The 13,824-nt window shown below is 41.8% G+C and overlaps 1 protein-coding gene across 2 annotated transcripts in view; it reads left to right on the top strand.

Moving 5' to 3' along the window:
- The first annotated feature begins 172 nt into the window (after positions 1-172).
- ST7 (suppression of tumorigenicity 7) overlaps positions 173-13,824 on the top strand; it is a 129,850-nt gene continuing 116,198 nt past the window's right edge. The window contains exon 1 of one of the 2 annotated variants that reach the window (XM_057390480.1): positions 173-486. In XM_057390480.1, the coding sequence (XP_057246463.1) occupies positions 336-486 (151 nt within the window). In that variant the 5' untranslated portion in view covers positions 173-335. The remainder of the gene's footprint in view (positions 487-13,824) is intronic. The other variant, XM_057390481.1, reaches the window with a different exon arrangement.

Genomic DNA, 13,824 nt, shown 5'->3' with positions numbered 1-13,824 from the left:
GGCAGGTCCGGCACTGCCACCGCGGCACGGCCCCACCCGCTGTGCCGGAGCGCGGCCCCAGGAGCGCTTCCAGAGGGCCAGCGCTGGCCCAGGGCAGGCGGCGGGCGGGGCAGAGCCGGCGGCACCCCGGGGCACCCGCAGCGGCCGGCGGGCGGTGCGTGCGGCGGGCGGGGGAGAGGCGGCCCGGCGAGCGAGACAGGGGTGAACCATCCCACAAACACACGCTGAGAGCTTGTGGCAGCAGAGAGCAGCGTTTGGCTTGGTTCTCCCCCCCCGCCACACTCCGTCCCCCTTTTTTTTTTTTTTTTTTTTTTCCTCTTTTCTCTCCAAAAAACATGGCTGAAGCTGGGACGGGCTTTTTGGAACAGCTCAAGTCTTGCATCGTCTGGTCCTGGACTTATCTCTGGACGCTGTGGTTCTTCATAATGCTCTTCCTTGTGTACATCTTGAGGGTGCCGCTGAAGATCAATGACAATTTAACTACAGGTAGGCTGCACTCGTCTGCCCCTTGCCCTGCCCCGGGGTGCCCGTCGGGGAGAGCCCGCCGCCCCCTCGGCTGCTCGAGTACTGTCTGAAGCTATGTGTACTATTCATATTGTACTCGAACTTTTTTTTTCTTTTTTAACCAGGATTAAAACTTTAATTATTCCTGATAAAAATGAGATCGCAGCTACTTTCTCTTAGTTGTATTAAATAACAGGAGTGCAAGTTTGCTGTWAAATTATCACTGTTGCAGTGGACTTTGGCTGTTCAGGCTCGCTAAGGTAGTGTGGCTCTGCTTTCCGAATCAGCAGTAACTTAACGGAGTGTTAGCCGGTCTGGATTGGGCAGTTACGGCKTTATCTTGAAATTGCTTATTTTTCCTACCCGTCTACTTTAATTATTTAATTTGTGCGCCCTYCCCCGCCCCCCTCCCCTTCCCAGTGCTGGAGAAGACAAATTAGTTTTGGGGCAGATGAGATGTACCCCATGTGGCATCCCTGCTGCTGGGAAGTCAAATGTTATCTGAGCGTTTTTCACCCATCGCTCTGGCCTGTTCTCATTTGATAAGCCTTTGGCAATTSCAGCATCAAAGAAGAATTAAAAGAAGATTCAGCATATGGCAGTTTTCATTTTAAACATAAACGYAATTATTGAAATGCAGTTTTGGTCAAATTTTCACAATTTGTCTCTGAATAATACCCTGTTTCATTTGACATTGCCACACACTGATGAGAACAKGATGTAATTCTTGTTGCTTGATTCTTAATAATTTTGTAATGCGTATGTCCCAGGTAAGCACTGCAGGCTATGGTTGTCAAGCAGAAATGTCAGAATGCTTTATTTTATACTTTCCGCTATTGGAAAAAATCACRGGCGCCCATCTGAGACCTAATCAACCCCCTCTGATTTCTTCCTGAGTTTCAACAAACTAATTCTTGATGTATTTTTTCATTTGAAATGTTATTCCAGCTGTCTTCAGCTGAGTCATCTTGGGGTTTACTGAAATGTCTCTAAATGCAAGTAAAATGACAATATGAAACCTTTGAGGAGTTTTAAAAGGCTGAAGAAAGTCCCAAAGTGCATGATGAAAATGAGTTACCAGGGGAGAACAATAGGCACAGTATGGTCTKTATGCATCATCTGTTCCTAAATGGAGTTCATTAAAAAATTAGTGCTGGTAATAATGTGATCAGGTTTTGTTCAGTTTAGTTTTTCTAAGCTTTTGTGAATGGATTAAAAGCTATTTGATTTGTTGTGGATTCCACTCCCCCACCCTCTCCAGTTGATTACAGTTGGATTTTACTGTCATTTATTTTACTTTGCTCATAAAGTACYGCAGCAACTGGTGATGTGATACCAATCAAATATGTTTCAGTGATGTGAAAGTAAATGTGTAAATGTTGCTACTGAAATCTCTATGTGATATAAAGAAATAGTACGGTGAATAAAAACAATGATTGGGCACTTTACCAAAACAAGCTGGATCTGTTGGTGAGTTGGGTCAAACAAACTGGTTTTTGGTACCACCAGAAGCAGGCTTCAGCAGCCAGTGAAAAAAATGCAGTTCCACAGCTATGTTTTGCACTTCATGAAATAGTAATTTAGAAAGGTTTTAGAAATTTAGATAAAACATCTTAAACAGAGTGCACATTGGGCTGCTGTGATGGTAAGGACTAATGTGGAATGTATGGGAGAGCACCTGCCAGAGGGAYCTGGTGCTTGCTACTGCTGTATGATTTTGCTTTTCCATGCCTAGTAGTCAGTATTTTTAAAAGGAAGTGGAAAAGCTGGAGAAGCTAATGGAAAAATTATTCCAGGACTGGAGAGACACGTCAGAATAAGATTACAGTGAGGCGGTATTGTTGTGGAGAGAAAGAAATGGCCTTTTAATCATGACAAGAAATACAAGAATTGATGACTGGAAGCTGAGGGCAAAACTCAATGTTGTCATAATTGGGCATTAATTTTTAGCAAACTTGGATCAGYTTATAAAGGAACCTTTGAATTTCCCATGTCTGTCTTCAAGCTGATGGTGAAATCGGAGTCACTGGCGTTCATGTAGCCTTAAATTGTTTTTTGGCAAGGACAGGTCAGCAGGCTGTGCGATACTGGCACTCAGAGTCATTGCAGACGGTGCTTGGTCACTTTAACTGGAAAGTCTTACGGAGAAGAAGTGTGGGGTCTTTATTCCCCCTTTCAGTGTGGTGCAGGTGTGCACAACCCGAGTGCTGGTGCATGTTGGTCATTCCATGTGTTTCATTGAGCTCCCAGGCCTGAAGGTCCTCAGTTTGGCTGAGCATAATTGCAGTGTCCCCAGTGGAGTACATTAGTGTAATGTAACCAAAGGGAAATCTAGTCTGTCATATAACATTGTTAAATCTGATTGTGCTGTTTCATGCAGCTTTTTTTCTTTTTTTTTTTTTTTTTTAAAGTTGATGTCCAATTCAAATAATAAAATTATGAGTATGAGAGTTTGAGCTATTGTACCATACCATTAGCCAGGAAGCAAGAGAGGACACTTAATATGCCAGCCTTGAATATTAAATAAAGAATAAGCAGCTGAAGAAGTGAATAATTAAAATAATTAAACATGCTTATTTTATATAACATGCTGTATTTTCTTCCCATGTTGGCACTTGCACGATTTCTGAATGCCACACTAATCTGARCTAAGACACACCTCTTCCAAAAATGTGCTTGTTTTGCCTGACGAAAGAGTTTGGATTTCTAGTCAAACCCTTAGAAGGAAAGAGGTGCTAAACAGTTTCTGATGATTTTATTTATCCTTTCAAAGTGCAASAGAAAGACAGATTTAATGACCAGAGCATTGAGACTGGCTTGTGACAAGGCAGACAGGAGAAAACCTCTTCTTTGCCAAGGGTAAAGGAATCATAAAAACTGATTTCTGAAAAGTGTGAAAAATGAATATATAGGTATCAGCTCTGTRTGTGGAGTGTTACTATTCAGCTGTGCTGGAGCAAGTTCCCATGGTGTTACCAGCTGAGCTGCTAGAGAGGGGAGGGTTAGAAGCCCACAGAATGAARGAAAGCAAGTGAAGTTGTCCTGCTGGGCCACTGAGGTCAGCAGGCCCAGGATGATCACAGCTGGAAGAGGAAAACTACAACCTTGTGGTGTCTAGGACAGAGTTGTTATCTGAGGAACATGGTATATTTCTTCATTATGATTTAAAAAAAAAATTATTATTAGGATATTCTTACTGAAATAAATAGCTTAAATTTTAATTAATGGGAGATTTGTGACCACGTAATAAAAGCCCAAAATCTGAAACACTGTGCATGGTGCTGGCCACTTGGAGAGGAAGAGGCTGGTGTGGAGCAGGGCTGGCAGCATTGGCCATGCCAGGTCCTCACTCACCCCTGTGGTTTGTGCACGTGTGGCCAGGGATTGAGGTGGACATGTTTCAATCCTCTTTATCGAAGAGTGTCTCAGAACACACAAAATTGAGAGTTTCTTTTAAGTCAGCCTGATGCTGTGGTGATCTGGCCCGCCTCAGATATGTTCACCAGTGTGTGCATTACACTACTTTGGTAAAGTCCCATCTCATGAAACTGCCTTGTGTTAAACCATGCGGGAAATCCGAGTGTGATTTCATTAGCAGAAATAGTGTGGGAGATGAAGAGATGGGGYGTGCCTCTCAGGTTTGGGCTGTGCTGTCTCAGGGGTAGTGGCTGCTGTCAGTGAAGCTCATCTCAGCTTTCTGATCTTCCCTTTCCTGACCCTGAAGCTCTGTACTGCTCATTGGTGCACTGTGCCCCAGTAAGTTGCAGTGTGAGGAAGAAAAAAGTAACTTTTCATTCCCACGGTCTCAAATTCAAGTAGCAGCAGAAAACATTTGCCTGTTATTAAAATTTAACTAATGGTGACTTTTTTCCTGCTGCTGATAATTTGGCCACGTGGAGCTGTGTGTGTGCAAGCCACGGTAATAAGGCACCCTTAGGACAGAAGGATTTTTTGGGGACTGGTGCCTGGGGGTTTGTCCTCCTGGACTGGGGGGGCACAGCTGCAGGGGCTGCTCCGTCCCCGAAGCCACCGTGCGTGTCGGGGTGTGTTTGCTGTGATAGCATCTTGACAGCCGCTCAGGAGGTATTGTTCCCCTTCATAAATTTAAACTAGGGCAGTTAATCATGAGGGTTGGAAAACATTAACACGACAAAGGCCAGGGAGTTTCAAATGGTTTGAGAACCAGTGAACCAGTTTCTTTTGAGAAGAACTGAGGACAGTTAGTTTTAACTTTGCAGTCTTGCTGGTAGTTCCTTGGCTTTTCTTCAGAGAAATCTGCCATTATTGTGATGGGTTTCCCTGTAAGCATCTGCTGTGTGAGCTGCAGAAGTGAATGTGGTTGTAGGCAAGTCGACAAAAAACCTGGAGCAAAACTGTCATGCCACCAARGGAGATGGAAGAATTCTTAACTCCCTCTGCAAGTGCCATGTGGATTTGTTTGGTTTTTTTTTTTTAAGAAGTTGTCTATTGAAAGTGAAATTTCAAATGCATGACAGCTTCTGTCAAGGTCATCATCAATCCAGATGTGAAATTCACAGAAYCAGTTTTAGATAGAGAGTTTCCACACTGACCCAAAATCACTTGCATTAATTTTTGCATCTCTTAGAATGTAAATGAAATATTTATTAAATACTGATCTTATTTTCTGCTTAGTGGAATTAAAGTGAACAGTGTTTTCTTAACTGTTAACCCCTCTCTTCAGTTGTATCACAGCACCATGAAACATTCTTAGTTGTTGATGAGCCTCCAGACAGGGTTTGGATGTTAGATGTTTTTTTTTGGTCTGTCTTTCTGGAATATGCTAAACATTAGTTTTTATTGCTGTAGGCTAAATTATTATGAAACATATTTTTACCATTTCAAGCATGTGTTTTTTCATCATGGTACACTTGGAAACTCTCCCTTTAAATTTTTATGGAAAAGATTACAATGTGCGTGAAAGTAGTGTGGTACTTTTGACAAAAGTCTTTGTAAATTAAACTGGGGGTCCCTGGGGGAAAAGCCCTATCAAAACTTGCTGAGTCAATGCCCGATGGATGCAGTTTTCTATGAATTTTGACATTTCTTCAGCAGTTTGACATTTTGATAGAGCTTAACTTTTCAGTCAGCATCAGATGCTGCAGAGTAAAGTTTGTAGTAAGTGCAAGGTTTTCAGAAAATACATGTTAAAGAAATTTACTTTCTTAGTGCAGAAGCTCTAGARGATTTGCAGTCAGTATTTCAGGAGAAATGTGTAAGCCAGAGTCTTCAAAATAATGTTTGATAACATCTTGGGTGAGCTTACTGTAGCACTGACTGATACGCAACCATGGAGCTGTACTGCCAGCATCTAACAGAAGTCTAATATCCTCTGTGTGCTGGTGAAAATCTATGGAAATGCTCCTAGRACTGCATACATGTAGTGGATTTTCCCAAAGCATCCACTGAGTGCCCAACCAAATTTACCCCAAAAGAATATAAACCCCCTTATAGTTCCCAGGCATCATAGGTGGTCCTAATTGTCTGARCAGCTGCAAAAATACCACCATTCTAAAATAAAGAACTTAAAACAGATTTTTGGTGGTAATTTTGCAAAGCAAATGCAAAAATCTGGATCATAAGTTTGCATTTGTGAAAGACAGAAGAAGGGCTAACTGATGTCAGTGCCTCAAGGACTGAAAAGAGAGAAAAGTAGGTAATTCTGTGCTGAGGTTGTACATTGAGTGAAAAACAGAAGGTCATGATGCCTACCTGAGAGCAGCACCTGGCAGGAATTAGAAAATAATGTTGGATAGAACAGGGATTTTGGAGGGAATGACCTATCTGTGTTTTATAATGGACTCTCTAAGAGTAGCTATGGAGAAACAGCAAAACCACACTGTTAGCCTAAGGAAGCTCAAGCTGTTTATCCCATCACAGAGAAGCTACTTGACAGTGGCTGAGGAGGTGTAAGAGCTTTAATCTACTTGACAAACATAGAGCTGAGCTTCCTAAATATTTGGAATTAAAATGCATGTTAACTTGTCAGAATTGGGGCCCAAATCATCAGTGGTCTGAAGAAGCAGCCAGGCTGTGAAACTTGCATGCAGTGTCCTCACTTTAACAGAGAGCTGGTTGCTTATGCTGTAAACTGTGTGGTGGGATGGAAGGAGTAGGTGCTAAAGTAGCCTTTAATAGAGGGAGATATCTTTAAGAAAGGGTGGCTGCAAACCGAACCCAGAGGAATGTACATACTTAGTATTTTTATAAGAGATTTTTGAAAATGTGTTTTTGGACCAGCTGATCTGGCAAGGGATATTATGGCTCTGCATCTTTGGCTCTTGTAKACCCTCAGTGTGATGAGGATTGCCAGGCTCTTCAGTGGGGAAACAGAATGAAATCTAATGGCCCATAATAAACAGGGGAGCTGATGAGTTAAAACACTGTCAGGCTGAGGTTTGAAAGCCCCCACATCCAACTAGAAAGGCTTGCTGGTGGTGTGCAGGTACGTTGTGCACAGAGGCTCCAACAGTCCCAGATGWGCCAGGACTTTTGTGCTGTGCCAGAGAGCAATTCCCGCAGAGTCCAAGGTTTCTGTGCGTTGCTCAGTCCGCTGGCAAGCTCTGTGCTCAAGGGAAAGTTGTTTGTCTTGCTGGCAAGTGGTAAAGCAAATAAAACTGCTTAAGTGGTGACCTAGGTTGGAGGGCCAAGCAGTTTCTTCTGGATTGAAGGAATGTACATTCCTGTCAGAAGTCGATGAAATCTCTTGCGAGGCAGTCACAAGAAGTCAGGATTCACCTTCTTTTGTCCAAGATTAGTTATTTAATAAGGTATTTTATATTTAGCAAAATGAAGCCCTGCTCTAGATACCTGTCTAGATACCTACAACTGAGAGTTCTGAGAGTTGAACTGTACAGGGAGARCCAAGGCAAAGGGAAGTGAGACAGAGAGCCTGCAAAACTTCAAAGGTTTGGTTTGCTCTACAAGCACGGGCCCAGGGCTTTACTGCACAGGTAATTAAGATGCATGAATTTTCAAAGACTTGAGCCTAAATAGTTTACTAAGGTACTGCMGGAAGCCTGTAGCAATACTGGGGATAAAGTCCCCAGTCACTTCAGCCCAGGGGTCGTTTTTCTTGTGATTTGATRTTTTGGCCTTTTTTTACCAGAGCTGTTTCAGGAACATTCTAAGGCCATCTGCCATACAATTTAGGATAAAGCCTATTCTGGTCCTGTGGATAGACTGTGAGGTGCTTATGGAGATGGTGTTCCTTTGTCGGCTGTGAACACTCCTTCCACGTGTTTTTAAATTAGCTCCTTGTGGTACTGGAGGCATCTATTGAAAGATTTTGTTATAAACTCCAGCTCGTCCTCATGTCGGTGAAGTGTCATGTGGACCAGTGATGCTGTGTAAATACTAATGAGTTAAAGTTGCTTTGTGAAGTCGAAGCACAGGCTGATTGGCTTTTTGTGTGTGTGTGTCTTAGTCGGGCACTGCAGAAAGGCAACCAGTTTTAACACCAAGAACACTAAGCTTAAACAACGATAATGCATTTAAAGACAAGAGTTAATGTCACTCTTTCAGCAGACAGAACAAACAAGTTGTTACTGTTAAGCCTGAGGAAAGGGCCTAAATTCAAAGTCCAAATCAGACCTCGCCAGCTGCTGAGGGAGGACAAAGATTTATTATTGTGGAATCTAAACTGGAGATTTGTCACTGTGGTAGAATCATTGCTTAAGTGATTAAGTGCACTTAAATACACCAATTAGAAGCATGAAAGCTATAGGGCAAAAATGAAATGCAGTCATCGTTAATACTCCTATTCTGCATAGTGTGCCAACTGCAACCATGAGATTTAATTTCCAGCTCACTTTCTAGAAATAAACTTGGCTTATTAAATGTCAGGCCTGTTAGAGTCTTGTGCTCAGTGGTAAGACACTAAGAGATTGAATTTAAAGCAAAAGAAATGTTATCATCATCTTATTTTGTAAGGCAGCCATTTATTTCTCAAGAAAATATGCTTGTAGCCTGAGAGTGTCATAGATGGTGAACTAAATATTACTGAATGTTTTCATGACATGTATGTATGTTTATGCTGAGAACTGAAAATTGTTTACAGCCTGTCTTGGTCTGAAGCAAGGTTATATGATCCACTAATGCACTTAATCTTCCATGTGAAATTTCTCTTGCTATTTTTAATACTGAAGTTAACTTGATATGAGTGTACCCATCTGGTATGTTTTACACAAATCTCAGCKTAGAGTCCCAGGGTAGTAATTTCCTCAGTTTTCAGAGAGAAGGTTAAACCAGACCCCATCGGGAGAAGGCTTGCAGCTGGCCTTCCATACCCTATGCGGGGGACAAGGGGACAGAGTCCCTGGGTGAGACTCAAGATTCTTCTTGAGCAGAAGCCAACTTTRTGCAGCAGAGGATGTTGCAGCCGAGCTGATAAGCCTTCCCTGTGGAGAGAGGAGGTCTGCAGGGCTGCACTGATGCACATCTGCTGATCTTAGAAGCCAGAAATGTCCTTTTCTATGGTCTTGACTTGGTGGATTTATCTGCCTGCTCAGTAGGCTCCTGTATTGTGCTGTGCTGTTACAAAAGTGCCTTCTGGCCCCTGTGTCTGACTGTCCAGCTCATTGAGTCAGGACAAAGGAGAATTGATACAAGCACAAGAGAATCACTTTAGCAGTTAATATTGTCCTACATATTCCCAGTAATTCTTGTCAGGAGTTTAAAAGTGCTGATGACAGCTGTGTTCCCAGTCGCCCTAAAAGCCACACAGTCTTGTGGGGAATACAAGTCCCAGGAAGCTCTGAATAGCTCCAGGATTTCTGAAGGTGTCCAAAATGCAGGATTTCCCCAGACCTGGCCTAGAGGGTTYGGCCTGTGTCACAGTTGAGAATGTTTTGTCAGCAGCTGCACAGAAGGAGTTTCTACCCTTGATGTCCTCCTGTGAGGAGCATGTAGGGGATGTGCTCTGCAGCAYTGGAGAGGTGCACAAGCCTCCTTGGGTCCCTGACTCCAACCCTCCATCATATTTTAACTTATCTTCCCATAAAATGCTGCACTGCAAGGTTTTATTTTTTCTAGAACTTAATAATTCTCATGGATAGAAACTTTGCTCTCACTCTGGGTGAATTTGTGGCTGGCTTGTACGTGTTTGTGCTTGTGACAGCTCTCTCCTTTACCTGCAGAAGGACCACCACCGTGAAGGCTGGTTCCACAACCCATGTGGGGTTTTTCCTGCCTGCCCTTCCCTTATAAGATTGAGTCAGTTTGTCTGTCTTTGCATGTTCTCCTAAAATGAGTGGATGCCCTTGATTCTGCTGGTAGTACCTTATTCTTTCAGTTTTCTGTCTGTTTCATACCTGGGTTTGTGCACTCTCCATCATATGCCAAGGTAAGGCTTCATTAAGTTCCTTATATAGTGGARTTAATCCCTCTTTTTTCCACTGGAAATAATTTTTCTTGCTGGGCCTTTGCCTGTTGCTCCATTAACTTTGATATGGCGTCTCTGGCAGCCCATGCCCGGTGCCTTCTGCACCTCCTGGTTTTGGTGATGAAAATACTTTGTAAGGCTCAGTTGGCAGTTCCATGTGCTCTCCACACAGTCCAGTGATCCCAAGCTGGCTGCACGTTTCTCCATCTCCTGTTTTAACTAGCTTTCTACAGCACTGTCAGTACTTTACTGAAATCCAGACACTTTAGAGTTACACATTTTTCTTGTAAGAGAACTGAATATTTTTAATAGAGGGCATATCTGATTGGTCTGGCATGATTTATTGATTTTGTGTTTTATCCTATTTTTTTTGTCTACCTCTGTTGCTTATTTCACATATTACTGACTCACAGTGCAATAGCTTGGGTCTACATATTAAAAACAGAAATATTAAGTAATCTGTCATAATTTTCGGGGTTTGAACAGTTTATTAAAACTGTCTCTATATGGGGCCTGGTTTTACAAATGCAGTTTCTTTCAGCAAAGTGCTTTCTGCTTATTGTCCTAATCTTTCTCTCAACCATGTTGAACCATGTCTCTCAACCAGTCTTGAACATGTTAAGTCTTTTGAGTTACATCTGTCTCATTTCAGAGTGTCTCTTTTCTTGCCCTTTTATTGTGTTTTTCTTTTCCTCCATATTCAGCAGTTTTGTTCCCATTCAAAAATGAAAGAGGTATTCACTTTGGAAACTACCATCCTGTTTCTTATCTTGCTGTGTCCTTATTTATTTTGTTGAAATAGTCCTGGTGTGTTGGATTTGTTGTGRTATATATCAGCTGTTTTCATACAGATCTTAAGTTATAACATAGTCTTTCCAGATAGTTTTATTTTTGTGCCTTTTGTCCTCACCAAATCAAAGGGAAATCTTTGAACATGCCAGGTCTTACAGATGCTACTTCTACAGGACTTAYACTGCTTTATTTTAATGCCTTAGCTGAGAGATGGGTGTAGTGAGGTAGAAATGGAAATTAACTTTCCAGTATTCTTTTGAGAAAGTCTGTGTTGCATTTCTGGTCTCCTTGAAGCAGTTGATAAAGCTCCCATTCAGTTAAGGAAATGACAGTGTTGCCTCAAGAGTTTTTTTTTACATTAGTCTTGATAGAAGAGGGTATATGGCGGAATGAGTCTCATACAACTCCTAGCAATCTAAAATAAGCTTGCACATTTGCTGCCTTCCTGGATTTGAAACATGATAGGTATCATGAAACTGGGAACTGACAGCAGTGCAGGTAAAACAGCATTAAATAGGTATTTAGTACTAAAGGAACTTGACCTGTCTTAACCTAATCTGCAAAGTTTCTTAGCTGCTTTTATGTTTAAAACACTTTAATCCATTATCTTTCCACACATTTTTGTAACCCTTGAAGTTTCAATATAAATTATCAGTTTTACAAGATATTGTAAGCTTTCTGACRATGAAATTTTACACGATATCAGCCAAATCCAGTAATTAATAAATCATTCAGCTGAAAAATTTGGGTGCTTCAAGTAATATTCTGCTCTCTTCTGTAAGTCAGGTAGATCTAAAAATCCCCGTTTTTTTTGAGGTCACATTCAAACTGGCAATGATCATGGAACATTACTATTATTGGGCGATAGTTTTTATTTTTAATTCTGAGTAATGTATTCAGCAATATATATAACAGTAATATGAAAAATATGTATGATATAGAAAATATGTATTGATATATATTACATTATGTATCATATTTATGTTAGTAATATGTATGTAATAAAACAGAGTGCTGTTCCCCGTGTGTTTGAGGCTACAGCTCTATCAGTTGGGTACAGAGTCAGTGATGTGCAGGACTAATCAGCATTGTTTGATACTTTCCATAGGTGAGCTAGCAATACAGGCTTGGAATAAATACCCCACAGTATCTTCCTTATAAATCTGTTCTTGCCTAGGTGCAGCGGAGCTGCTGTTGCCAGATGGCAGCAGTGTGTGTGTCTGGGTGCTGCTGTGCTATTCCCTGTGCTGCAGGGCTGCGGTGGCCCTCATTGTGGCTGTTGGTGTGGGTGACAGCAGCTGCCCCTCAGTTCTGTGAGGTGGCTCTGTGGCTGTCAATGCTCACCCAGCTGGTTTCACTGGGAGGGCAGCTCCCATCCTGGGCATCACCCAAGATCTCAGCTCTTCCACTGTGGTTTATGACCCCTTTGCATGTTGGTAGTGGACCCTTAGAGCTGGAGTTTGTGGTAATAGTCCAGGCTGAACACTGGAGACTTTCTTCGTTTAAATAAACAACCAACAATCCAAAAATSAGCCACAGAGAGCCCACAGAGAGCTGCTCTGGCCACGAGCTCCCTGGCACACACAGCCCCTCTGTACATTGCCATCATCCTCTTCCAGTGCACTCGTGATCCTTCTGCATGGGAACAAAAATCAATAATAAACAGTAAATGAATAACGAGAAGCCTGCTAAGCAAAAWCTCTCTTGTTTGCCTCTGTGTTTATTTTCCTTTTCCAATCTAATGTGACAGAGAAGCACTTAAGGGAAAAGGGTGCTGGGAATGGTGAAATTTTATGAAGCCTTTTTTCACAAATGCCTTTGTTTTAGAAGCAAGGGAGCTTGGTGGTGTCCATGGTGGCTTTCCCTCGCAAAGCCTTGTGCTGCAGGCTGCAGCTGTGGGCACCTGGGCTTAGCCCCGGCTTTGTGTGTAAGCCTCAAAACCCCGTGGCTTTGATGCAGTAGGTAGGGACACGTTTGGTGCAGGGTGTCTCTGCAGTTCTCAGGATGTGTTTTTATTTATCTGTGATTTTATCTGCCTTTKGTCTTTAAGATGAAGGCAAATTTGTATTAAAAATACCTTTCCTGTTCCAGTTTGCAACATTAGTTTGTTTGGGATATGTATTTTAAACTCACAGGCTGGAATTGTATCTGCAAGGCAATGTTTTCAGAAGCACACAGGGTATTTAGTTACCTGTGCTTTAGTTAGCCATTAGTTTACTTGTTAACATGGTGCTTATTTATAATAAGCATAGTAATAAACCAAACATAGCTTTGCTAACTGAAAGAGAAGCATTAAACATCTGATACACAATGTATTTTGTGCATCTGTAAYAGCACAGAATTCTTTTACGCATATGCTAGTGTATTCTGTATATCATAGCCGTTGCCTTTGCAGGAAGTCGTGCTGTCAGTTTGGAATAAAAGTTAATATTAATGAGAGATGTGAGAATACCATAAAATAATAGTAAACCTAAAATRTGCGCCAGTTCAAACAAATCTGGTTACGGTGTTTGCTTTCTGTGAATGCTGTAGTTCAGCAAGAACAACAGTGACYGGCTCGGGTCCTCAGTGTTCTTAAAATACAGGTCCCTCTGGTCTGATGATCGGCAACGCTGCGTGGCAGTAGAGGGGAAATGTCTGAGGTTTGAATACTATTCTTAATTTATAGTGAACAAAATAAATGGCATATTTACTTACAGAGACAGTTAACATTACTGTTTGGCATGTTGCAGGTTTAAGTTTAGTAGAAAGGATTGGTTGAAATTGAAATAGTAGTTTTGATCACAAGATGTTTATCCTGCAGAAACTAACTAGAAGCCAGTGCACTGGCATTTGAGTCATTGCCATTTCCTAGTGGTTGCTATTCAGATGGCGACAGTGAGATTAGACTTTTKTTGTGTGCTGTAGCTTTTTTGTAGCTTTTGTAGCTTTTGTTGTGTTTGTAGCTTTTTCCCCTTGTTTTTGGTAGTTGCTTTCCAGTCCTTTCCTTAGTGCTTGATCCAGCCCTGTGCCGTGTCCTGCTTCAGCTGCTGTAAGTAGATTTTGCATTTGATACTCGTTAATGTGGCAGAAGTGGAAARGGCCTTGTCCAGTTCTCACTAGAGGGCATCCTTTCAAAGACACGGCAG

Source organism: Malurus melanocephalus, unplaced genomic scaffold (assembly GCF_030028575.1).
Source record: "Malurus melanocephalus ecotype Western Australia unplaced genomic scaffold, MMel_1.1 scaffold_27, whole genome shotgun sequence".
Classification (NCBI taxonomy): Eukaryota; Metazoa; Chordata; class Aves; order Passeriformes; family Maluridae; genus Malurus; species Malurus melanocephalus.
Note: the sequence above shows the minus strand (reverse complement) of the source record. Positions and strands in the feature narration are given on the sequence as shown.